The following is a 25,950-nucleotide window of genomic DNA, read 5'->3' as shown; positions in this document are numbered from 1 at the left end:
ATTCTACATTATTTTTTCAAAGGCTCATTACTTCTTAACCTGAGTATTGATGGCAACTGTAATTGCAATCAATGTCTTTTCAGGGTAATTGGGATACTTCTGGCAGTGAACTGAGTGAAGGGGAATTGGAAAAACGCAGAAGAACCCTTTTGGAGCAACTGGATGATGATCAATAAATTATACCAAATATATGTTTACAGTATGATTTAAAGTCTGATTCAGACCAGGGATTCTATTTTAAGTTGAACTGAAATAACACTGGGTTTTAATTATATCACAGAAAAAAGTGCATTTAAGTATTGTTATTGTGGACTTTATAAAAACGAAGAAAATTGAAAATAACTTTTGATTCTGTATCAAGAATCATATTTTCATACAGTCATAACTGTCTTTCTGTGACCCTTTCAGAGGGCACTGCAGGATGGATTAAAGGTGGCAACTTTTACTGATAACTGCAGATGTCTCTACTTTGTTCTACAGTCTTAAGTCATGAGGTGATTTGATTTTCCTAATAGGAGCTGGATTTTGAAGATATAATGAAAATTTTTTTGATAATATAGTAGTACAAAAAAAGCACCAGCAACTGATAAAACTGCTTTTTTGTGCACTACCCAATGGGTTCAGGACTCCTAAGAAATAGGGGTTTTTGATGGAAACTTGTTTGACCCTTAACTATAGTGGTGCTAAGGAGCACTACTGTAATAAAGCCACCATTATTTTTTATGAAACATCTGAATACATTTTTAAAAGGCTATTATGAGGGCATTATTTTGAGCATCTATTTTGAGGTAATGTTTAAAAAAGGTAACATCAAATCAAATTGTAAATTAGTTTAAATATATTGCCTTAAGGACCTACTAAAGAATGTGCCACCAGACTTTAAGTGATAGTTGCAATATCCTTGTCTAAGAAAAAACAATGTTGACTTAAACATTTTCTTTAAGGTTGTCTTTTTTTAATCCAGTTTTTCTTTTGCTTTTTTTTTCCCCCCATAGAGGAAGTCTTTTACCTTCCCTACTCACTGAGAAGTATTGACTTCATGGTACACATTCTAAAGCATTTCTGATTTGAATATTTTTGTACATTTTTATCAATTATTAAACCTTCTCTTCTAGTGTGTACTAGTATTTATTTCTACTTAAACTGCTCAGCTCTAAAGAAATTGTATGATGATTTTAAAGATACTAAATCCTTGAAATTTTGCTTTATCTTTTACCCTCATAATTTACTTTCCTTTTTAATATTTAAGAATGTTACAAAATCAGTGTGTTTGAGGTCCCTAGATTTGTTCTTCATGTATGAATTTCCTACAGAATATTTTAGAAAGGCAGTGGTTTGAAAAATACTCTTTACATGCTAACTCTTGAAGGTTGGTAATGTAATTTATACTATTTTCCTTCAGTGCAGGAGATTTTTTTAAGTAAATTTTAGCACATAGTCTTTGGTATTTGTTCTTTTAATTTGGACACTTTGAGAGATTCTATTTCAAGTTAAGTTTTAGAAGAACAAAATATTTTTCCCTTTCCATCCTAATGAATTTGAACATGGGTCTGCCCATGATAACACTTTCCCATTCTGCCCTATGTTTGAATGAAATCTAGTGTCCACTTTAAAGGCTGAAAAATTGGGGGGAAATTTGTTTCTAAACTTCTGTCTGCCAAGTCATTTTTCTGCTATGAAATATAACATGACTTTGTAGAAAGAATCATTATCTTTGAGAAAATGTGAAGTAATCAAATTGCTTGCTTGAGATTAGTCTCCTATTGTATATTAGTGTGAAAACACATAACAACGTTAGCAGCAGGGAGTTGTTTAGATTTAATTTCCAGAGGTCCCATTGTAATGATAGTTAATATTGCTAATCATGTCAAACACTTGACATACGAGTCAGTGATAAATCTTTCAAATATGCATTTGATACTGGCAGATATACTAGTAATGTTTCACAAGAAAATTTAGAATCTGTAAAACATTGTTTTAAATTACTTCCATGAATGATGATTTTTAAAGTACAACTTTAAAGTTTTGATTTTTCTATTTAAATAAAAAGCTATTGATGTGTTTTAGCATGTCCTCAAAATAGATTCTGTATTTCTTATAGAGATGATCTTACTACAATTTTAAAGTCCTATAAGATAATGTAAATACAAGTTTCCCTGTGGTTCACCCATGAAAATTAATTGGCCTAAAAACAGAGTAATGAACAAATTACAACCCACATGCAACATCTTTGCTATGAAAGATGTAACTGAAGTTACCATAATCCTCTTTCTTTTTTTTTTTTTTTTTTTTTATTTGATCACCCCCAGTAGAGTGCCTGGCGCCATAGGTCACAACAATCTCAAACTCTTAGGCTTAAGTGACTCTCTTCCCTCAGCCTCCCCAGTAGCTGGGACTACAGGTGCCTGCCACAATGCTCAGCTATTTTATTTTTAGAGTTGGGGTCTTGCTGTAGCTCAGGCTTGCTCAAACTCTTGAGCTCAGGTGATCCACCTGCCTTGGCCTTCCAGAGTGCTGTGATTAAATCCTTTCTCTTTGAGGATCCCATCAAATGGGATTTGCCAGAAAGATATTTGACAGTTTGAAGGCACAGGTGGTAAAATTTTATTTTAAAATTATGTGAATATTATTAACTCAATAGATTATGTTTCTAAAAAGCAGTTTGGTAAAAACTGAAATGTCTTGGAATATTGGTTCTGTTAAAGTTGAACACATGTTAAAACAGGAAAGCATGTTTATTTTCAGGTAAAAGGTAATTTATACTTTTTAGTGAAGGCTCAGAAGATGTTGAGGGTTTGTCTTCCCTCATATCAGGCATACTAATGAATTACTGGATCAAATTCACTAATATTTAATGTCATACTTGGTCAAAATCGGGACCATAAATATTTGATTTTATTTTGTCCCCGTTCATAATTTTTATGTGGGAAAATTGAATTTGTATGAAAAGTTAGACATTTTAGCTAATCGAGTGTGAAGTATGTACTCTCTTCCTAAGTGAATTGAGATAATGTAAGGCTTTTAAATAAAAGCAATGGTCCCACCACATTTTTTCAACATAGTAGCTGGCATTTCATTATTACCCAGAATAACTTGCATATAAATTATTCATATTTTTCAACATGTAAGAATACTTTTTATGCCTCTCAGGACATTATTTTATCTTTGGACTTGTACTTAATGGGGCCGCACTTCATACAACTGTAAAATGAAAAAGGGTTGCTAGAATAAGGCGATCAGTTCATAGTGGTACATTAAAGAAACTAAACTCCTGAAATATCTTCCGTGTGCATCTTTCTGGAATGTTTTTATAGCTTTAACATGGCTTTCATTCAGTTACATGCTTTAAGAACATTTACCTAATGTTCTGGTTTTCTTCGAATGCTAACAGCCACTATTTTTTATTTTTATTTTTGTCCAGAAAAGTGTAACCCCTTATTTATATAGAATTTTTTTAAAGCTTAGATATGTAAGAGAGGGAACTGTCTCTTCTTAAATAATACACAGGGAAGAGTGATGATGGGTATCTTTTTTTAATAGGATGTTAAGTATATTATATAATTTAAATGTAAATTATAAAACTAAAGAATAGCTTTTAAAACTATTTCTAAATAAAAGAAACAAAGTATATTAACTCCTTCTAACTTACATCTGCAACTTTTTCTTTTCCCTTGGAGATGTCTCTCTCTTAGTACTGGGTAGATTTTAATTATGCCATCCTACATTCCTTACATAAAACCACTCATTTTACATAAAAGAAAAGCAGAATAATGTCATGGGTTATTTTCTTGGAATTGCATTCAAATAAGCTTCTAATAATAGGCTTGTCTCATTCTATGCTTCTGGTAGTGGCACATACCAGTCTAATAATTCTTACCATCCTTACTCTTACCTTCCTCTCAAGTTTTCCGGTTCTTCCAACTTCAGTGGTGGCCGTGTAAGTTCCTTGGTGGCAGTGACGTCTTGCATTCGCTCTTATATACATCACTGAGGATTCAGACAGTGCTTAGCACATAATAGGCACTTACTGAATAAATATAAAATATTTATTGATTACATGTGTTCAACATCCAGGATATCCATCATCTCTATTACAGGGCTTGAAAAGGTATTGGAATAAACCATACTAACATACCACTAAAGGCAATTAGAACAGGAGTGCACCTAAAATAAGGTCTAGTGACAATACCTTAAGTGTTACTTAAGGAATGTTCAAAAGCTTGTTAGTGAAAACATACAATTTAAATTCTAAGTTGAAAAATAGTCATTTGGGGGTATTGTGAATAGAAGCAAATCATAGCAACATGGCAGTCACTCAGTTTATTGGCTATAACATAAAGGTGAGGTGGGAAATGGGGATGATTTTGCTCCGCTTACCTACGTGTTTCTCTCTAGCCCTTCATTTTGTCTACCTGGTTTAAGTTCCTTAACTAATAGTAGATCCTCTACTTTTTAAACTTGCTTCTCCATGGGTTCTAGTACTACAAAGCTTAGTGATTGGTAATTGTCCTGTGTGTGAAGTTGATGTCAACTGGCCAATTCTCCCAGCCCCAAAGACTATGCGGTGGCTAGCTAATCAGATTAGATTCAAACTAAGCCTGATGCTCTTCTATGCTATTCCTTAAGGTATCTAAATGTATTATTTATAAACGTATTTTTTTGGTCCTGCCTGCTAACTTTTTGGTAGGTGTTGGTCTTCTTGCCTACCTCTCAACACAACTGAACCGAGGACTTGTTCTGAAAGGTGAGTAATAGGGGGAACGAGGTTTCTATCTTATGTATTTTGTAACTACTATATTTTCACTTCTGTTAAAATGTTATTCTGATGTAAAGAACTTCATAGTTATATTAGACCTAATAAATATAATTTATTAGAAAAACATCAATATCTTTTACTAAGTTGGGTTTGTGCTGACTTTTCCCTTTAAGCACTCTTCATAGACAGTAAGTTTATTATCTCAGTGTAATTATTGCTTTTTTTGATAAAAAGTTAGACCAAAAATGTCTGTCAACACTTCATTTGTGCATTTCTTTCTTGCTTCACATTTTTTGTGGGGGATAGAGGAGATATTACTTTAAAAAGAAATGGAAAACAAATTGTATTAACTGTGCTGATAAACTCATCTTTGCAGGCATTTCTGATAATAAAAATTAAGAAGTGAGTATATTAGGACAAAGAATTTTGTTGTTTAGAGTATTAAAAGAGCTAGTATTACAAGAGAATTGCTGCGTTTCATAGCAGCTGCTTGAGTCCTCCGGTTCTTGGAGTGCTCTTGGTCAAAAAATGACCTGAGACCCCAAACTAAGGCAAGTGTGAAAGTTTATTGAGGAAGAGAAAGATACGTATCTTGCTTTGTAAACTTCTTTATTCTGTAAACCTAGCTTTCTCTTCCTTGGTAAAACTTAATGCTTATCTTCTTCACCATAGACATCAAATGGGCCCCCAATGTGACAAGGAAATAGGATTAGCATATAGTTGGGGGTTCCCCTTTATATTGCTTTGATTGATGGTTCACAAATTATCTTGGAACCAGAGTCTTACTGTGCATGCGACTTCGCATGAGCCTATTTGAGAACCCATTGGGGAATATGTATCACAATGTAGACTTAAGTTAATGACATGATAATCAGTGTCAAGGCTATTGTCACCTTCAAAACTCATATATCTCCTGCTAGGCTAGAGAGCTTCTACATACTTTTGCAGTTGACAGGCTAGCTTCTAATTGGTAGATGGTAGGACAGTGCACCTTCCCTGGATGCAAGCGATCACATGGGGCAAAATTACAGTGGGCAGCACCAGGGGCCTTTCCTTCCCAGGAAACCTAGATTTCTAGCTGACAGGACAGCTGTCAGCTGGAGAGACCCTGTCTCTATAAATAAATTTTTAATTAGCCAAGTGTGACTCATGGTTGTAGTCCCAGTTTCTCAGATGGCTGAGTTAGAATTGGGATTTTGAGGTTATAATGGGCTGATTATTGGCATCACTCCACACTACAGAGCAAGACCTTATCTCAAAATGAGTGCATTAGGTGCTTGCGTGGGTCTAAAACTAGAGTCTTAGTAACTGCAAAATGGAAGGCAGCAAGTAAATCTGTCCCAGCCACACATCAAAAGAAAAAAATTATAATAAAAAGAACATGTGGGAAATGTGATTAAAGGGTTGTTAGGTACTTGTGCAATGAAATGTAAAATATATTGGTTTTTCTCAAAATCCTATTATTCTGGGGTCAGTGACTAAACCCTCCCCCATTGGTGTTCATCAGGTACCAAGTTTGCATTGGTATGCTATTGCTATTAAAATGAAACTTCAAATAAATCGTATAACTGGTATAGTGGAAAGTGCATTGAACTGGAAACAGACTTGAGGCTTCTACATGCTTTTCCACGTACTAGATGGTAACCCTGAGCAAGTTGCTTAATTTTGCTGAGTCATTTTCCTTCCTAATGTGCGCAATAGTAACAAGCCTGTGACAAGGAACATTAAGACTACTACATATAATCTGTGAACAGCAAAGTGTGAATAATATATGCCACAGGGGTTGTGACAAATTTTTTTAAAGCTAATTGAAAGGTTTTTCTAAAATTATAATTTCCATTGTTTCTATGAGAATATGCTAAACATTACGCACAAACTTTTCAGATGATTTGGTATCATCATTACAGAGATCATTCTGTGTGTGCAGTGGAGGCCAAACTGCGTATGTGTAGTTTGTCAACTTGTATGGTTGTCAGGTACAGGGTTACCTATTTGTGTTTGTACAAGACCCTAATTAAAACACATTTGAGGGGTGGCATCTTGCCAAAGAAGTGCTATTTCTCTGGAAGCAACATTTATAAGTATGATTTTAGGGAAGTATCCCTTACTACCCCAAATCTGTCTTATTCATTCCTGTGATTCATAATAGCAGATGGTTAAGAGTTTATAGAGGGAGGGATTCTTCACTTTTACTAGTTATATTTGGATTCCAAGATCAAATTTAAAGTCTAAATAAATCTCCCTACATGTACTATTGAAAAAATACAACATACAAAATATTAGCGTAAATAGTTTTTATTTGCTCATATGCCATGAAAAGACCAGAAAAGTAACATGAATTGCTTTTATAAAACATTTCTAATATTGCTAAGAAGCAGGCCCATTAATAGACAAATAGAAAAGAACATGCCAACATTATTGTCTATTTGTAGAATAATAAATAGGCAATTACTTTAACATACTCATATCAGCATTGAGTTTTGAAAAACAGCTGCTTTGTGGTAAATGGTCCAACTATGTGTTACATGTTACGGTCAGATTGGCATTTTCATCAAAATGAGTGTTTAGTAAACAGACAAAATCTTGGCATGTTCTTTTTAAAGTACACACTTATGGAAGTGTGCCAGCAGGTGGCAGTTTAAAAGGTAATCTTTCTGTAAATAGGTATGCTAAAGTGAAATGTGGTAACAGATCCCTAAGCTGTCCTGGTAGTTAAATATATATTTAAAAAAAAAAAAAAACTATAAGTTAAAATAACATTCAGATTGTATAGCATAGGCTGATGCATTTTTAAACAATATTTACAATATCACCTAGAGGCTTAGGTAGGAATTAAAGAGAAGTGTAAAAACCATAAAAAACTGCACCAATTTTATAGCAAAATATCTGTACATTTAAAAAGATCATATAACTACACATTATCCAAGAAAAAGGGACCTTACCAAGGGGTTCACATAAGCACAACATAAAATAAATTCAGTGGTTAAATACTATACAATAAATTTTACAATTAATATATTGATGTAATGTACCAAGAAGGTAAGCCAAAAGCAGAATGTATATTATGAAAGTACAAATTTAACTTCAGTCCAGTTTTTGACTTTGGAATGGATCAAGTGCCCTGCCAGAAAGGAAGGAAGAAATAGTGGCTTAATTGGCCATTTAGTCCCATTACATATTAAACTTAATATTTTTCAGTGACTTTATTGTGATTCCGTATAAGTAATCTGGGAAATATAAAAACAATTTAGCTTTGACACATGATGCCAAATTTATCTTCTCCAGTTTACAAAAGGAAATTGAAGAAATGAAAACCCTGCGATTGTCAGAGGAGAATAAGGCCAGGTTCCTAACACTAATATACTAGTAGATGTAACTTGGAACGCTTGTTGATAGAGCTAGAAAGTTTCTCCCTGGCTAGCAAGGCACTAATTTCTATTATCAGGATTAACCCATAGTGGTCTTTAGAAATCCTAATACTGATCACTGAGATGTTAATTTTCCTAATTAATAAATATATTTGCATTAAAAAGCTGCCTTTAGCTGAAGAACATAGTACTGCAAATAAGTGTTATACAACATTTTATGCCATCATACATATCTTTGCATTCCTACAACTGGTAAAGGTCTCTGACAGCATCCTTCTCCAGCACAGAAATTGTAGAATGCGAAACTATTGTTTGAATGACTTGTGCCACGCAGTCCATCCTGTTTGCACTTTGCTAGAGCTTGGTTATGAACAGGAGTTTATCATGTGACTTTTCCCTTCTTCCACATTGCAAGTCTTTAGTAACACAAAAGTGTGATGGGTATGTCTGAAACACAAAATTCCTTAAAAGACATCTCAGCAGAGGAATCCCCCAGCAGATGCATCCATGTTATTTACAACTTATCAGAAAATGAGGGTGGGCCATGATGGGACAATCACAATGGCAGGTAATAAATTTAATACGAAATTTACATTTTGGTTAAAAAAAATGGATAACATACTGGTGTGTAAAAAGATACTTAATCAAATCAAGTCCTATTGCTTTGATTAATCTGAGCAGGTACTTCAATTTTTAGGCACTTGTTAACAAGGGCTGAAAGGAGAGCCCATCATTTTAAAATTCCTATGTGTTTGTTAAATCTGAGCCCTTAAGAATATTTTGTGTGTTCAAGCTGCAGTTAAATGGTAGCACATAAAAGTTCATGTGGGCAGTTTCATTCACACACACCCTCTATTAATGCAGGCAGGTCTTGGGTTCACATGGTTATTTCGGCACCATTAATAGAACGCAAGTTCTGATCATCAAAGCGCCGCCTGACACTTCTCCTCACCGCATCGGCTCGTCTGTATGGCTGGTTTCTAAGATCTGTAAAGAGGAGAGCTCCAATGAGATAATAGCAACCTTTAATATTATGTGTATAAGCAAGACAAAGGCCAGCTTGGCAGCCAATCAAAGCAGCTTGTGTAGAAGAGTCAGCTAATGGGCCCTTCAGACTCATCAACCATTGAATCAAGGACATGTACATTTGTACATCTTTACCATCAAACAAAACATGACAGTACTGCTAGGGTTCTGGGACTTCAATAGAGAAAAATACATATATTATTTTTGTCACTGGCCAGAGAGTCTAAATAGTCATTTTGAAATGTTTTTTCAATTGGAAGCAGCTGTGGCTTGTTTATTGTCTTTTCTGGAAGCCTAAGTATTGTTGATTGCAGTTAAGTTTTAAACTACAAAACTAATAAAACAGACTGCCCTGTCCCATCTTATCCTTGAAGTTTTAAAAAGAAGCCTCAAGTCCTTAGTTTGCAGACACAGGTTCTGTTATTTTCATTCCATTATGCTGGTGAAGGTTTTTTGTTCTGTGAATTAGAAACAATGTCTATTGGCCATGAAATTTCAAGCAAAATAGAGTAGAACCTCCATGGTTGACCATTTTCCTACACTGACCACCTTGTTAACCTAAAGAGCAGACATGCAACATATGTACTAAGGCCTAGTTTCTTATGTTGATCATCTCCATATGTTGACCAGTTTGTTGCAGTCCCTTGGGTGGTCAACTTATAGAGGTTCTACTGTAATACTCCTTTCTCTGAACATTCTTTTCTGCTACATTGCCCAGGCTAGACTAGAACTCCTGGGATCAAGTGATCCTCCCAAGTAGCTGGGACTATAGGTGTGTACCACCGCACCTATCTCTACCACTCAATATTTTTTGTTCCGTCAACAGGGAGAAGTTGTATGGGCCCGCCTGCATTTTCCAGTTTATACTGCAATGCAGAATGCCTGACATTTAAAAAAAAAAAAAAAATATATATATATATAGCCTTGTTGAATGAATGAGTCCATCACTGCATATGAAGTAGGCACTGCTCCATTGGGATGAAGTGGAATAAACAGGAATATTATGTAAGCCCTGTAAATATACATGCATTCTTGAATAGTGGAGGCCTACCCAGCAGGTGGCTTCTTTCTAATGGAGTCAGGGTATAGTGAAAAAAATAAAACAGGCTTTGTATGTTTTCCCCTTGTTCAGTTGATTACTATTTATTTCTCTTCTATTAACTCAGTATTGTTGACTTTGCTAGGAAACATTCTACCTTTATAAATAACAGAATTAAACGAGACTGAAATCTTTTTTATCCCTTCTTCTACTTAGTAAATTGAAAGTAGAGCTGATTGGCCACAGTTGGCCCACAGAATGTTGTACCCCCACATTTTAAGATATAGTTTCCTAATATTAAAATTAGTAATTAGCATAAAAAACAGGGTTTCTAGCTTCTTTTGAAAAATTGGAAGTTGTAGCAATAATAGGCCAAAATTCCCATATAGCAAGAACAAGCTAGAGCTGAGACCTGTGCTCTCAGGTTCAGCATAGTCCCGACCAGCCCTGTCTCCTTCCTGGCTCCTGACTCACTGGGATTTGTGACCCTGCCCTACTCTTGAAGTAGTCCTCTTGAGCTCCTGCTTCCTACCCAGATTGATAAATGATCAGAATTCCATTTCTGGCTAAGTATGATATGTAGAATTCTGTGGTTCTCCATTCCTCTGAGCAATTAGTTCTAAAGATTTTTATGTTTCTTGGCCAGGACCTGCTTTCAATTCCTTCAGATGGCAGTGAGGTTAACTGAGTAACTTGAAGGCCAAGAAGGAGAAAGGGAAAGACAGCCTAGCGCTCAAAGCAAGTATAATCAGCAAATACCCTTGCTAAAGCCATCACACTTGAAAACATAGAAGCAGGCCAAGAAAGAGTCCCAACAAAGAGGCTCAAGCCTCACATCACTGGAATGTGAGGTAACGAGGACTTCTCCCTGGTCAGATCTCACCAGTATTAACCTCAGCCATAGACAGAAACCACTGATCTGCATACAGAGAGAGGAGGAAGCTAAGTAAAAAGTGATGCTTGCCAGCTCTGTGTATCCTCCACCACCGGTGTGCTAGAAGAAATCCTTACCCTCGAGTGAACATTTGGAAATTTAGTGATATTATTCTTCTTTAAGGCTAAACAGAAAAAAAAACAAGAACACAAAATGATGGTTAAGTAAAAATGGGATGAAAATGGAAAGCAACTCAACTTAGTGCTTAACATTCCTGGGCATGTTAGCCAACAGAGGAGAGAGTGGGAAGTCATTACTGCAAGTGTTAGATCATACAAGGGAGGGATGAGTGCATCTTCCCACCCAGCTCTGTGACCACCCAGTTCCAAGCTGCTTTGAAAATTGGCTCCAGAAAGATAGATAATTCAGCAGCAAAAGTGACAGCAAACATCAGCCGAGCAGGTGACAGTTTCTAGCCTGTTAATAAGCACTGGTGGGTAAGTGCACTGCAGAGCAGGCAATGACACACTATGCCCTTTAATATGTTCACAGGTAGAACATACATAACAAGCAATTCACAGTATGGTTATACCACAGAATAAACACATACGCAGTTCCATGTCAATCTCAGCATTAGAGTTGATCGATGGCTATTTCCAATTAGAGTATATACTTCGTCTCTTTTCTAATCAGGCACTGGAGAGAACTTGTTCCTTATAAGGCATCAAGAACTAAGCCCAAGAAATTACTTCTTGGAAAAATTTGATCTTTTTTTTTTTTTTTGAATTCTAAGAACAGTGGCCTTTTCTGATGATAGGTATTTGCAGTCAGTATTTCAGGTGCCACCGTTCTGACTAAAGAAGCAGGTCCAAATGCAATCTCATCACAGAAGAAATACCTGGGTTTGACATGGAACAGAGCCAACAATGAAGGGACATTAACAAGATGCTGGGGAGCACCTGAGCCATAGTTTTCACTGCCTGCCTAGCTCCAGCATGGAACTACTGATAGCTCAACTTGGGCATGGCACTCAAGAGGAAACAGAGCTGACCTGCCCAGGGTATGGTGCTGAAAGGCAGTAGCTTGCCTAGATCAACATATACAGGCTTCTAGGTCAAAAGGGCTTCCTGTGTTAAGCTCAGATTCTGAGTTCCATCATACTATGGACTATAAGAAACAAAGAAAGGCCTAGTTTATAGCTATGTATAGTTTACAATTCCTTCTACAAATCGTTTTGCAATGTTAAAGCACTTTGCATCCCTGAGCACTTTTGTACAGCGGGACATTTTACTATCAAAGCATGATAACCAGGTACAAAAAAAGGGCTATGTTAATAATATATGTAAACCTATTTAGAACCCAGTTCATGCTCAGTAAATGTTAGGTACGGTAGTTGTTATTGATGACTATCATTTTGTGTTTAAAGATACATTTTACAAGCAATCTACTTGGTCCCAATGATTCTCAGAAGGGCTGTATTTACTATTTTTCTGAAAATTTCTGCAGCAAATTCATTAATTCAACTGCTACAGAAACCCAGACCATCACCGCAAAGTGGACACATACATGTATTGAAAATGTGTGTGAGCAGTAATGACTGAAATGCAAAACCATGCAGCACAAGGACAACACAAAACAACATGATTCCATGCGAGCGTGTTGGCTGGCCCTGACAGACACACAGACGGGGACGTAAGAGGTCAAAAAACCTGTAGCAACCTTTTAAGAGCATCAGGTGAGAAAGAGTAATAGTTTAGTAATGGTATTCCTCTGTGAGAACAGGTTCGCAGAAAAACCGAGAGCCACGCTTGGCGGTGCGAGCAGTAAAGGGCACAGTCTTCAGCACTGCATCAAAAATGACAGCCAAACAACACAAACAGAAGAGAGTAAAAAGCCAAGATCTATTGCATTAGTACATGACTAGTGCTTTGTTAATCATACCCAGGGACAGGGGTCGGGGTGGGGGACAGCAGGAAAGGGGAAAGGAAATATATACTCAAGTTCATAAAAGTTCAAAAGAGTTAATCTGGGGCTTGGGAGTGAGGCAAAAAATGGAAGCTATTCCAAGGAGAATAAAAATTGCCTTATAATCACCTTCTTTGGTAGGTTAATGGTTTAGCTCAGGCAAGTAGAAAATGTACATTCATTTTATAAAACCAGGAGTCACTGGGATGGAGGACATACTAATGACAGGAACTCCAGGTTCTTACTGTGCAGGCCTGGATGCTTCCCTGCCTACAACTTAATTCTGTAGCACTGAGACCAAGAGATTCTTACCTAGGAGGAGATTTCTTCCTGGTCTTGTTCAGAGTAGAGTTTCCCCTCCAGTGTGGCAGAGACAAGGAGAGATGCTAAATAACTGGGGCTTTACCTGCAAGCCACTGCAGCGTGTACACTGAGATACCAATCAGCACACGTGTGCAGAATCTGTATGCCCCATGTGTAGAAAATGGCATTTCCACCAGCCACTGATCTACTCACTCAGTACGTTCACTGCTTTAACCTGGCAAGTAATCATCTTACTGACTTTTTTTTTTTTTTTTTTTTTTGGTTTTTGGCCAGGGCTAGGTTTGAACCCACCACCTCTGGCATATGGGACCAGCGCCCTACTCCTTGAGCCACAGGTGCCGCCCTTACTGACTTTTTTATTTATCTAATTATCTATTTAATTTTCCTGGGTCTGAGCTGTTGAGAACAATTTGTAGTTTTTACATTTTGACATCCCAATTTATAATGCTGTCTAACCTATAACAAGAAATGAGAAGTCAAAAGTATAGAAATTATATTGTTAAAGAATTACGACAATTGGGAAAATGTGAATAATTTCACAGTAAGTACTGTTAGATTTGGGGAAGTGTGCCAATATTGTGGATGTGTTTTTGTTTAAGAGTCCTTATCTGGTTTGTTTTATTTTTTGAGACAAAGTTTTACTTTGTCACCCTGGGTAGAGTGCTGTAGCATCACAGCTCACAGCAACCTCAAATTCTTGGGCTCAAGTGATTCTCTTGCCTCAGCCTCCTGCGTAGCTGGGTCTACAGGCGCCCGCCACAAGGTGCCTGCCCAGATACTTGTAGAGGTGGGGGTCTCACTCTGGCTTAGGCTGGTCTCAAACTCGTGAGCTCAGGCAATCCACCCGCCTCAGCCTCCCAGAGTGCTATGATTACAGGGGCGTGCCACCGCATCCAGCCCTTATCTCTTGAAGATACATAATGAAATATTTCCAAATGAAATTAGGTGTCTTGGACTAATGTATCAAAACAACCCCAAGGATTAGGTATGTGGGGCGGGTAGAGCACACGTGTACAAGATTGGTCATAAGTTGATAATTGCTGAAATGGATGAGGGGTACATGGAACTTCATACTATTCTCATGTTTTTGCATATTTTTGGACTACTTCATAATAAAAACCTTAAGTATCTGGAAACTGATGACATTCATGTGCAACAGATATGAAAGAAAAGTCATTTACTGCCACTGCAATAGGACAGTGGCTTAAGTTATCATTCTGAGCTGTAAGAGGACATACAGAAACCTGGAAGAATTGGTTCAAGGAGAAAGCATTAAGCTTTTCTTTTTAATTTAACTGAACAAGAACCAAGCTGAGTTAAGCACAATTCTTAGCTAACAGAATAACCAGTCCCCAACCCTGGATTAGAAGCCCATTGACTCAGCTACTTTGAATGAGTAAAGAGGCTTTTAAAGGGCAGGCATGGACTGTGGTTAGTACAGAGCTGAATAAGTCTTGTCCACAGTACTTATTAATCAGGCAGGTGGGTAGAAGTGGCTGTGAGGAGAAAAATAGAACATGATGACAAATTGAAAACAATGAAAAACCATTAGTAGAAGGAGCCCTGCTAAAACCTATGGAGTTCCAATGATATTGAAAAATTAAGACTTTTCAGAGAGCACTAGGTCAGTATATGTGCTACTATAAATATACTTAAAACCCTCGCATGGAGTCTGCATAATTCCAGAGCTGAATAAAGTCCACTTGCCAATCCTGGAGAAAAGAAGCTGCAAGTCTGCATGTGGCCCAGGTGAGGTGAGGCCAAAGGGGTCTCCATAGGTCACAGTGAGAAAATATCCTTTACCTGTGATAATATCTTCAATGGCACCATCTTTTCCCTCATATACATGTCTGTTATCTTTAACTTGACGCCTTCGTAATTCCGCAATTAACTCTTGCTGCTGCCTCTTTGATTTATGGGAAGGAGACTGAGAAGAAAGAAAGACAGATGTTAACAGAGCCAGTGGCCACTGGGAGTTTGTGAAAATTCAAAATGAGTTTGAGCATTCTATTACAGCCTCAGCCAAAACCACACACAACACCATCCCAACATTCTGTTCAAATACAGAAACATTCAGAAAGCTTCTGGGAAGAAAAAAGAAGTTTTCACTGAAGAACACACAAAATTCCACCTGGCAGCAATGGGAAGGCTGGCCAGTAAGAGGCAGCTGCTAATAACCACAGGCTTTTTAAACTTTGGTGCAAAGGATCATGATAGGGAAATGTTCCCCCCAACTCCGCCTGGGAAGGCCCTCCAGCTACGAAGACAGCACCAATGGGCGACCACACAAAACCTCTAGATGCTCAGCCCTCTGGTCGTCGGGTCGTCTGGTGTGGCCTCTCTGTATATCCAACTAAGAATTTAAGTTCCAGATGTCTAGAGAACTGCTACAAGCGCCTCTTTCCTGTAGTTGCTGAGCAGAGTAACAAATGAACAAATTCCATTTGTCAAGTTTCTGTGCCACAGAACGAAGTGGTAAGGATCCCAACTAAGCAAATATGGGTTGCTGCCCCACTTGCCCAGAGGCATCAGCGAGGCCTGGTCTCACACACAGGATGAGCCTGGAGCATCCTACCTTTGGGTCCTGCTGCTCCATCAGAGCTTCTTGCTCAAGGAGTTTTTCCATGAGAGCTTGTTCCTGCTTCTTCCTCAGCTCATTTTCTTCCTCTGCTTGCTGGGTGAATGAAAAGAATCAAAAAGGTCAAGTCACTGTAAATGACAGCAGTAAAGATTTTTAAGTCATTCTTCGAGAATCCTTAGTGAATCAAGAGTTAGAGTAAATGGAAGGGTGAGATCTATACTTTATGCCTGTATTTAATTCTGATTCTGGGCTTCACTGTCTATCATCTCTTCAAAAGCTGGGAGCTGAGATTCATCTCAGCTGATGACCCTCTCAGTTCTTGAACTGCCTCTAGTCTTAGTCCTGCATGTTGATGGGGACCTACCCTTTTCTCAGCCGTGAAACCTACCTTTTTCATGTTAAGTTTGTTTTCCTTCCTTAATCTGTCTACCTACCTAGAGCTTCTCTGAAAGCAAGATCTAAGATCCCTCTGCCTTTTGCCTATTGCTGAGGGGAACCTCCATTCCCTAGGCCTCTTGTTTCCTTTAGAGGCCTCACTGCAGTGACACTCCCGGGCTCTCTCCCCACAGCTCATTCCTTCCCAAGGGAGGCAGAGTGACTAGTCTGATGAATCCAGAAGACAATGAAACAGATTCACATCAGTGCGGCCCTCTCGGGCCCTCTCTGAAGCCAGACTTCCCTGAAGAGACTTCTAATTGTTAAGCTGTGAAATGATGGGAGGGTAAGTCATCTAATTTAAGCCTGAGATAAGTTCAGAGATATCACATCCTCCAGCCCAGCTTTTATCAGTAATAAAATTTACATCTGCATCTCTGTTGCTTTTCTCTTAAGTTTCACCGTGGTGCATACTTGCAAAGAGAAAAGAGGGATGATGTCCTAAAACCCCAATCTCTACCTACAAAGTCCCCAAGTCAGTGCCAGGCTGGGAGGTTATTCCTCACATGTAGGACAAGGAACATATCCTGTAGCATCACTGTCTGATGACAAGAGCACCTCAGCGGGGCCAGCTGAGAAGATCACAGGGAGGAATAATGAGGTGTAAGGGGCATGCTGATGGACAGGCCATACCCCACAGACCACCAAGGGCAGCTTCTCTTTAATTCTGTTCCACACACCTCCCTGCTGAAGCCTCAGGCTTTGAAACCAATCCCAGCCATTTTGCAGTCCCTCTGACTCAATGTAAAAATGGTATATATTTTCTCTTTTGACTTTGGACTTCCAGGTTTTTATGTGGAGGACTGTGGTCACAAAGCATGGCAAGAGCCACCTCAGGCCACCTCTGCAGCACCCAGCACCCCCACCGGTGGGCTGCTGAGCATCCCTGTCAGTGGCAGCTGCTAACTAGTGACCTGCTCAGGCTCACAGTTCTCAGTGTCTCGCACATGGGGCTTGTGCCATTTCTGTGTTCATCCTCACTGCCACAGACACTCTCCTTCTGTGTGGGTCACTATAGAAGTTTTGAGATAGACTGTGTGATGGTCCACTGTTTAACTTCCAAGAAACACAGTTGACAGCATCCTGTCTGATTTACCTCTGCAAGTTTCAACCTGCTCGGCTTACCGGTGTTGCTGGGAGGGCTTCATTTGTTTCCATCTGTGTGGATTTCATTTTTCCTACTTTTTGTGTATTTGTAATGACCAACGTACTAATTGAAAAATCAGTGCTACATTAAGCCATGCTGAGAGAAGATGACTAAATATTTTGACCTTTGTAGTTTCAGTAAAAGGCCCAAGAATGATTCTCCAAAACATTGGCCCCTTGTGGTGTTAGAGAAGTGTTGCCCTATTTCCAGTGGGATTTTTCTCAAAAGTATAGATACCCTACCACATCTCTCCTCCCCTCTGCAGTAAACATTCCTTCTTCTAGCAACATTAACAACATTATGTGTACATTAGCCAGGATTGTGGCATTTCCTAGGTGGGCTAAACTCTTCTAATACCCTTTTTGTCATTTCTCAAAGGACAAACTCCTCTGACATATGCCTCTTTGGGGCACCTGCTTCTTCAAGACCATAGCCCTGAACTATGTCCAAGAAAGCCTCTCATGTGAAGGAAGGGCCACTTACTGAATCAAATAAGGCCCAGAGAATGCCTATCTTTAATAGCATCATCCTTCAGGCTGCCCTAGAGAAATGTTGGTCTAACAGGTGGTAAGGCCTGGACTAGGACTAATACAGACAGGCTCTTACTCTTCCATACTAAGCTACTGCACACACCTTGGCCATAGCCTACAGTTCACTTCCACCCATTAAAAAACTCCATGGGAGGCCTGGATTTTCTACATCCTTCACTTTGCTTGCCTGGGTGAACAGTCAATGGGGCAGAAGTAGTCTTGGAGCATCTCACTTGCCACACAGGGCCAGACAAGAGCTTTTGTGTTCTGGCTGAAGTCCAGGACTGGCTTGGTGGAGAAAGGGGCCACAATAGCCTGGGGGCCCATGAACTCTCAGCCTCCCCAAGGCCAGAGACCACTGTCTCACACAGACCACCCAGATCTATTACCCAAAGGAGCTTGGAAGCCTCTGCAGAGCAATGGAGATTCGAACACATTTCAAGGATGGCACCTGCTTGAGAGATAATGACAGGGGGCTTCAAGCACACTCCCCTATTTACCTTATATGCTTTCACAAACCGGACGAAGACAGGAAAGAAGACTGAGGGTGGCGTTGTCTTGGGATTTTCTCCAAAATACTTCACGACATCATCAAAGGCATCCTGTGAAGCAGTAAATTTCTCTTGAATTTCATTAGTTCGAGTACTCGGCCTTGATGTGCTGGGGCCAGACTTGAACAAAACAACAGCAATGAGACGGTGGCTCCCTCGCCTCCCTATGATTTTCTACCTCCTCAGAGACAACCAGAGAGGTGTAGCGGTGGGACACAGCAACTCATCTCCAGGACCTCCTGTTACTTCTACACACAGACACAGCCACAAGGTATGAGGAACCATTTCCTCTAAGAGTTTCCAAGGCCATGGTAGAAAAGAACCTTAGAAGTCACTCTAAATCCCAATCCCTTCCTTCAGTGCTCCTTATGACAACCCCACAGCAGGGCCATTCCATTACATCTGCTTTCTGAGTTCCCCCAACCCTCTGCCTCAGCCTTCTATCATTCTGACTGCTTTGCAGGTTTGCCTACACGGCAGCAACCTCTGGTGTAGTATAAGATTTTAAGGTCAAGATCTACAAAAACCCAACGCACCGGAAACACTGCTTTGCTGAGCACGGGCCTGACACGTTAGCTGAACTGAACAGAGAACCCATGCCGGGGGTGTAGAAGTGCAAAGAGAGAGATGGGCATGGTAGCCCCCCTGTAATCCCAGTACTCTGAGAGATCGAGGCGGGTGAACTGTTGGAGCTCAGGTATTTGAAACCAGCCTGAGCAAGACCCAGACCCTGTTCCTACTAAAAATAGAAAAACTTGAGGTAAGAGGATCTCTTGAGTCCAGGAGTTTGAGGTTGCTATGAGCTATAATGATGCCACAGCACTCTACCCAAGGCAATAGAGTAAGACTCTTATCTCAAAAAAAAAAAAAAATTGAAGAGTTGAAAGAGGGGCAGAGAGCCTTTATTAAGGAGGGTCAAGGGACAGCACCTGTGGCTCAAGGAGTAGGGTGCTGGCCCCATGTACCAGAGGTGGCGAGTTCAAACACGGCCCTGGCCAAAAACTGCAAATAATAATAATAAAAAAGTGTTTTCAAAAAAAACAAAAAAGAGGGTCAAATCCCAGATTAGAAAAGGACAACACTGGAAACAATCCCCCCATAATAATTAGTAGCTCATAAGGTATCTATCCTCCAGACAGAGGAAAATGGAACGCTGTTCCCCTAACCCAGGGCCTGTGCCTCAGGTGGCTTTAAAGCAGTGGTTCTCAAACTTCCTAATGCCACAATGTATTTTCATTGTTAAAAAAGGGTCGCAACCCACAGGTTGAGAACTGCTACTTTAAAGGATCTAGTCCAGGTGTCCTCAAATTGCGGCCCGCAAGCCACATGAAGTGGTGTAAATTGTATTTGTTCCCATTTCATTTTTTACTTCAAAATAAGATATGTACAGTGCGCATAGAAATTTGTTCATAGTTTGTTTTTTTTTTAAACTATAGTCCGGCCCTCCAATGGTCTGAGGGACAGTGAACTGGCCCCCTGTTTAAAAAGTTTGAGGACGCCTGATCTAGTCTCTTCTCTGTGGGTATTGAGGGTGCTGGTATTCACCTGTGCGATCTTGGCATCATCCTGTAGCTTCTTCAGCTTCCCCTCGTTGTTGAGGATGAACTCCTTCAGCAGCGTGTTGTGGTCATGCATAGTGTACTCCCTCTTGGTCAAGTCCATGCCTCTCTGGAGCTCCTTGACATCCAGTAAAACATTCTCAAGGGAGACTGAAGTAGAGAAAGCAATGTCCCAGTGAATCTCAACCAGTAAAATCAAAATCACTTTGCCAAGTTCTCAGTAGATTCTTAGGCTTACTCGAGGGCCCTGGGTCTAGTTTCCAGTTTCAGCGGAGACTTTTTAATACTAATAATTCACAAAGTGTTCACTACGAGCACAGCATTAAAATGTGCACTAATTCATTTGCACCATTAGCCCATTCTGCCAAAGAGGAAATGCAGCACAAAGTGGTTATGTCCTCCGTCATACTGCCAGTAGATAGTAGGAAGTTCAGGTAACAACTATGGACTCCAAGTCGTGTGCTAGTACGAGACAACTATTCCATGTCTCTTAGAAGAAATAGCCAAATATCTGTCATCCTCTGCCTTCTAACTCTTGCATTTCTGTGACTCTCCAGGAGGGGGCAGCCATTGTCCTGTTAACTGTAGATTGTACTGATGGCTAGAACCCAAGCAACCTTGAACAGCTTGCCTGCTTCAGAAATGTTTAGCATGACCTCTCCATTTGCAGCGTGCCACCTTCCAGAGCAGGCACACTCCTTGACTCCCCTGAGCCAGCTTCCCCCATGGAGGTCAGACTCCTCCTCTGGCTTCCAGTTGCCTGACTCAGCTCTGCACACAGAAAAATAACAAAACAATGCAGTTTGTTTTCCTCTCACTAGACTTACACCATCTTAGTCATCTTGGAATGCCCAGTACTCATGATGGTGCCAAAAAGGTACACGGAAGGCACTCAAAAAAGTGTTCACTGGATATACAGAGTGAATACATGAGTGAAGGTGTGAAGAATCTGTGTTGGCCAACCGAGGCACAAAAGAACAAACAGAACAGCTCGGACAGGGAGTATCCCAGGATCCCCAATTTTCCAACTGATTTCTTTTCAAATGATACATTTTGGGAATCCCATTTGGGCCTAAAAAGCTGTGCTGGTACTAGTCAGTAAAGTAGGAATTCACTTTTTAACTTTTTTTTTTTTTTTTAATAGAGACAGAGTCTCACTTTATCTCCCTCAGTAGAGTGCTGTGGCATCACACTGCTCATAGCAACCTCCAACTCCTGGGCTTAGGCAATTCTCTTGGCTCAGCCTCCCAAGTAGCTGGGACTACAGGCGCCCGCCACAAGGCCCGGGTATTTTTGTTGTTGTTGCAGTTTGGCCGGGGCCAGGTTTGAACCTGCCACCCTCGGTATATGGGGCCAGCGCCCAACCCACTGAGCCATAGGCACCGCCCTTTAACTTTTTTCCTAATTAGAATTATGATGCTTCTAATGTAGGCAAAGGGATAGAAATTCTGCTAAGTGCCTGAGTGAGCCCCTAACCAGAGGTCCTCAAACTTTTTAAACAGGGGGCCAGTTTACTGTCCCTCAGACCGCTGGAGGGCCGGACTATAGTTAAAAAAAATATATATGAACAAATTCCTATGCACACTGCACATATCTTATTTTGAAGTAAAAAAAAAACAGGAACAAATACAATCACACCGCCTCATGTGGCCCGCGGGCCATAGTTTGAGGACCCCTGCCTCAACATGTCTGTCCAGCCTGCATAGCATAGTTCTTCATATTCATAAAATCATTTCCATCTGCCTCTCAGTCTCCACTAGGGCTCTGGCAGCATCCATGCCGGTAACAGTGTGTCTGTCACCTCATTCATTCATCTGTTCACTCGCTCACTCATTTATTCCCACCATCCAATTTGCCAGGAGCTAAGGGAATTATAAAGATAAATAAAAAACTCATTATACCCTTAGAAGGATATAAGTTATAATCAACATGCAAATGTTTATAATAAAATTTGAAAAATCTCATACATGAGGGTAGTATGAGATGTTCTTTAGTAATAATGAAGCAGCAGCCATTTACCCTTGCCTCAAAAATTCTTTATTCTGGAGTAGGCCTTGGGAATCTGAATTTATAATAAATATAGGCTGCTTATGGTTCACAATGACAATTTGAGAATCACAGGCCTTAGCTAACTCCCAGGTCAATTTGCACGTAGTTCCCTTTGCTAACCTAATATTCTTTTGGAAAGAAATGATACATTGGATGATACCTTATATGAGAAGTAAAAAGCCTTGGGTTCAAGCCCTGCTTCTATCACTTTCTACCCATGTGACCTTGGGTGTGACATTTAACCCCTAAAAATGTTAATGATGCATCCCAGCTACCTTAGAGCCACTGATGATTTAGATGAGGAAATGTGTAACTGTTATAGCAAAGCAGTAAACAAGAAGTACTGAAAATTTAACTAGCGTTCAGGGCAAAAGTAAATGTTTAGAACTACCACATCTGAGTAAGTGAAGTGGCACAAAATCAAATTAAAATTGTTGAAGCCGGGTACAGTGGCTCATGCTTGTAATCCTAGCACTCTGTGAGGCCGAGGTGGGTGGATCGCCTAAGCTCAACAGCCTGAGCAAAGTGAGACCGCAGTCTCTACTAAAAATAGAAAACCTAGCAAGGCGTTGTGGTGGGCTTCTGTAGTCCTAGCTACTCAGGAGGCTGAAACAAGATGATTGCTTGAGCCCAGGAGTTTTAGGTTGCAGTGAGCTATGACAGGACAACACTCAACCTCCTCCCCATCAAGTGGCGACTGAATGAGACTGTCCCACCAAAAAGAAAAAAGTGTTTGTTGGGGTGCTAATTTTCAGATTCTTGTTCTTACATTTCACACAACAGCAACAGAATAAAAGGGGCAGTAAATAAAAAAGGGAAGGTACATGGGTTTCAAAGACCTGGATCTTTTCAGAGCGGACACAGAGACATCACCTTCACCCCATGTCCACTATTGCTCTCAGGAGTGGGCCACACCACAGGCCATCTGACATCTTCCTCTTGGCTTTTTAAATGGGTTCTGGAGAGTGCTCGTTTCAGCAAAGAACAGTTTCCCCATGATTAAAGGCATGAAATACCCAAAAGCGGTGTTAATAGCTGTAATCTAGTACCTGCAGCAGCTTTTTCCACATAATGAAGCTCGTTATAAAATAAGGACACTTGGTGATACTTTTCTTTGACAACATTTGATATATAATGCAACAGCGTCTGCTTTCGGTCCGTTGACTTTGTGTCTAAGAGCTGACAAGAGAAGAGGACACAGGTCAGGCGCAAGGGCAAGGCGTGACGCGAGAGCTCCCCTGCCGATTTCTCACCCAGAGTGAACAGCTGAGGACCGTCACCCACAGGATGACAAAAACCATGCCCAGAGGAGATTCAAAATTCAATTTGCTCTTTATATAATGATGTGCTAAACTTTAAGGATTACTCTAAGCACTAATTACAGTTCACATCTTTTTTCTACAATAGTCCCCTCTTCTCGTGGCTTCACTCTGTGGTTTCAGTTGCCCACAGTAAACCATGGTCCAAAAATATTAAGTGAAATATTTGGATATAATTCATAAGTTTTAAATTGTGCACCATTCTGAGTACCCTGATGAAATCCTGCATTACCTAGCTCTGTCCTTCCCAGCTGGTGCTCCTCCCTTGGTCCAGCAGATCCACACTGTGTAGATGCTTCCCTACCTATTAGCTATTTAGCATCCATCTGGGTTATCATCACCAACCATAGTACTTGCATTCAAATAATCCTTATTTTAGGCTCGGCGCCCAAAGCACAGTGGTTACAGCGCTGGCCACATACACTGAGGCTGTTAGGTTTGAACCCAGCCCAGGTCAGCTAAAACAACAATTGTAACAAAAAAATAGCCAGGCATTGTGACGGGTGCCTGTAGTCCCAGCTACTTGGGAGGCTGAGGCACGAGAATTGCTTAAGCCCAAGAGTTGCTGTGAGCTATGACACTACAGCACTCTACAGAGGGCGACATAGTGAGACTCTGTCTCATTAAAAAAAAAAATCCTTATTTAACTTAATTATTCTATTTTATTATAAATTATTGTTGTTAATCTCTCACTGTGACCAATTTACAAATAAACTTTATCACAGGTATGAGTGTATAGGGAAAAACATAATACATCTATAGATAGGGTTCAGTCCTATCTGAGGTTTCAGGTGTCTACCAGTGTCTCAGATTGTATCGCCTATGGATAAGGGGGGACTAACTACTGCACCTACATGAACTCTCCTAGCCCTGCACCTGCTATCCCACCTCCGCTGGCTTACAAGCAGGAAGATTCCAGTTTCAGCACTCTTCAAAGTGAGAGGCCAGTGGAACACAAAGCCAGCAGGTATCTGTAGAGTCCTCCTGTATGGCAGGTTTCCTACACTACAGTCTTTACATTTAGCTCAGCTCCCACCTTATTCCTTAGCTTCTGATGACTCAGAACAGATATGCATAACTGACCACCATCTGCTGGGGCCAGAACCATGACTGATAAGACAATGTCTATCAGCCTGGAGACTCAACCCACCTCCCAGCCTTCCCACGGGGCAATCACATTAGGCCTGCCCAGGAGTGGGGTCGTGCAGGATTTTTTTGAGTCTTGTTCACCTAAGTCACCTAAGTAACTTTGAAAAGTTGAGCACCTTTTCCATACAGCAGCAAAAAATACATATATTTTTAAAGAAAATAAGGAAAACTTTTTTTAAAGCAGTTTAAAACTTATTTCCATTCAATCTCCTCCCCCCACCCCCACTATATTTTACTTAGCTAAGTTTAAACTGTATAATTTATACTCTGAGGGCCGGGGGCAGTGGCTCATGCCTGTAATCCTAGCACTCTGGGTGGCCAAGGCAGGTGGATCCCTTGAACTCAGGAGTTCGAGACCAGCCTGAGCAAGAGTGAGACCCCCATCTCCAAAAATAGCTGGCACTATTGTCACAGCTACTCAGGAGGCTGAATCAAGAAGATCTCTTAAGCCCAAGAGTATGAGGTTTACGTGAGCTATGATGCCATAGCACTCTAGCCTGGGGCAAAAAAGTAAGACTGTCTCAAAAAAGAAAAAACAAATTATATCCTGCTTTCTCGTCTAGACACAAAATTATCCATTTCTTTGCATACTTTTCATAAATATTTTAACAGTTGAAAATAGTTCACTGTATTAGCTATTATTACAAAGCATTTAATCATTTCCCACTATGTTGGACTTTTCAAACTGTTGCTAATTATTTCCAATTATAAATAAAATATAGCATTCATAAGTCAAACACTTCAATAAAGGTTCCTAGAAATGGAAATACTGGGTCAAAGGGTCTGAGTATTTATAGGTTCTAAGTGCTTACTGTCAAATGGTGTTCCAGAAAATTTGTGCCAGTTGATCCTCCCACTAGCAGAGAATCTTCATCCAAACATCCTACCCCCACTTCCAAGAGCAGACTCTCCCTCTCACCAGGACTTAATCTCTGCCAGCTGTCTGTCCTTCACATAGCTCTCATATTTCCTTTAGTCCACTCACCAGATCTAAACTCTGAAGTTTAAATCCATAAACTGCTCCTCTTTTACTGCTATTCATGTAGTTTCCAAGGGCCAAGATGATCTGTGAGAGAGTTAGAGAAGAGAAGCCCGTCAGTACAGCATCCCAGGCAGACAGAGCAGCTCTTCTGTGTATACAAGGAAAAGTTCACTTGCCTCCAGAATTTTCTTGAGTTTCTGGGATGACTTTATAGACACAGATGCTGCTATAATTGCATGTAGTTGCTAGATTCCAATCGGAGAAAGGAAAAGGGAAAGAAAAAAAGACATGTTAGG

At 39.9% G+C, this 25,950-nt stretch overlaps 2 protein-coding genes across 16 annotated transcripts in view; one reads left to right on the top strand and one right to left on the bottom strand.

Annotated features, from left to right (window-relative positions):
- The window catches only part of PRPF40A (pre-mRNA processing factor 40 homolog A), a 50,950-nt gene extending 49,833 nt beyond the window's left edge, over positions 1–1,117 (top strand). For all 8 annotated transcript variants that reach the window (XM_053598254.1, XM_053598253.1, XM_053598252.1 and 5 more), the window contains one exon: positions 84–1,117. In XM_053598254.1, coding sequence (XP_053454229.1) covers positions 84–176 — 93 coding nt within the window. In that variant the 3' untranslated portion in view covers positions 177–1,117. The remainder of the gene's footprint in view (positions 1–83) is intronic.
- A 5,919-nt stretch (positions 1,118–7,036) lies between these two features.
- FMNL2 (formin like 2) overlaps positions 7,037–25,950 on the bottom strand; it is a 335,482-nt gene continuing 316,568 nt past the window's right edge. For 2 of the 8 annotated variants that reach the window (XM_053598239.1, XM_053598243.1), the window contains 9 exons: positions 25,831–25,899; positions 25,658–25,738; positions 23,254–23,383; positions 20,142–20,305; positions 18,546–18,647; positions 15,928–16,026; positions 15,156–15,279; positions 11,154–11,247; positions 7,037–9,111 (listed from right to left, as the gene is read on the bottom strand). In XM_053598239.1, coding sequence (XP_053454214.1) covers position 9,111; positions 11,154–11,247; positions 15,156–15,279; positions 15,928–16,026; positions 18,546–18,647; positions 20,142–20,305; positions 23,254–23,383; positions 25,658–25,738; positions 25,831–25,899 — 864 coding nt within the window. In that variant the 3' untranslated portion in view covers positions 7,037–9,110. Of the gene's footprint in view, positions 9,112–11,153; positions 11,248–12,782; positions 12,909–15,155; positions 15,280–15,927; positions 16,027–18,545; positions 18,648–20,141; positions 20,306–23,253; positions 23,384–25,657; positions 25,739–25,830; positions 25,900–25,950 lie in introns of those variants that run through there. The other 6 variants (XM_053598240.1, XM_053598244.1, XM_053598242.1 and 3 more) reach the window with 4 other exon arrangements.

Source organism: Nycticebus coucang, chromosome 7 (assembly GCF_027406575.1).
Source record: "Nycticebus coucang isolate mNycCou1 chromosome 7, mNycCou1.pri, whole genome shotgun sequence".
Taxonomy (NCBI): Eukaryota; Metazoa; Chordata; class Mammalia; order Primates; family Lorisidae; genus Nycticebus; species Nycticebus coucang.
This window is presented reverse-complemented; position numbering and strand designations above follow the sequence as displayed.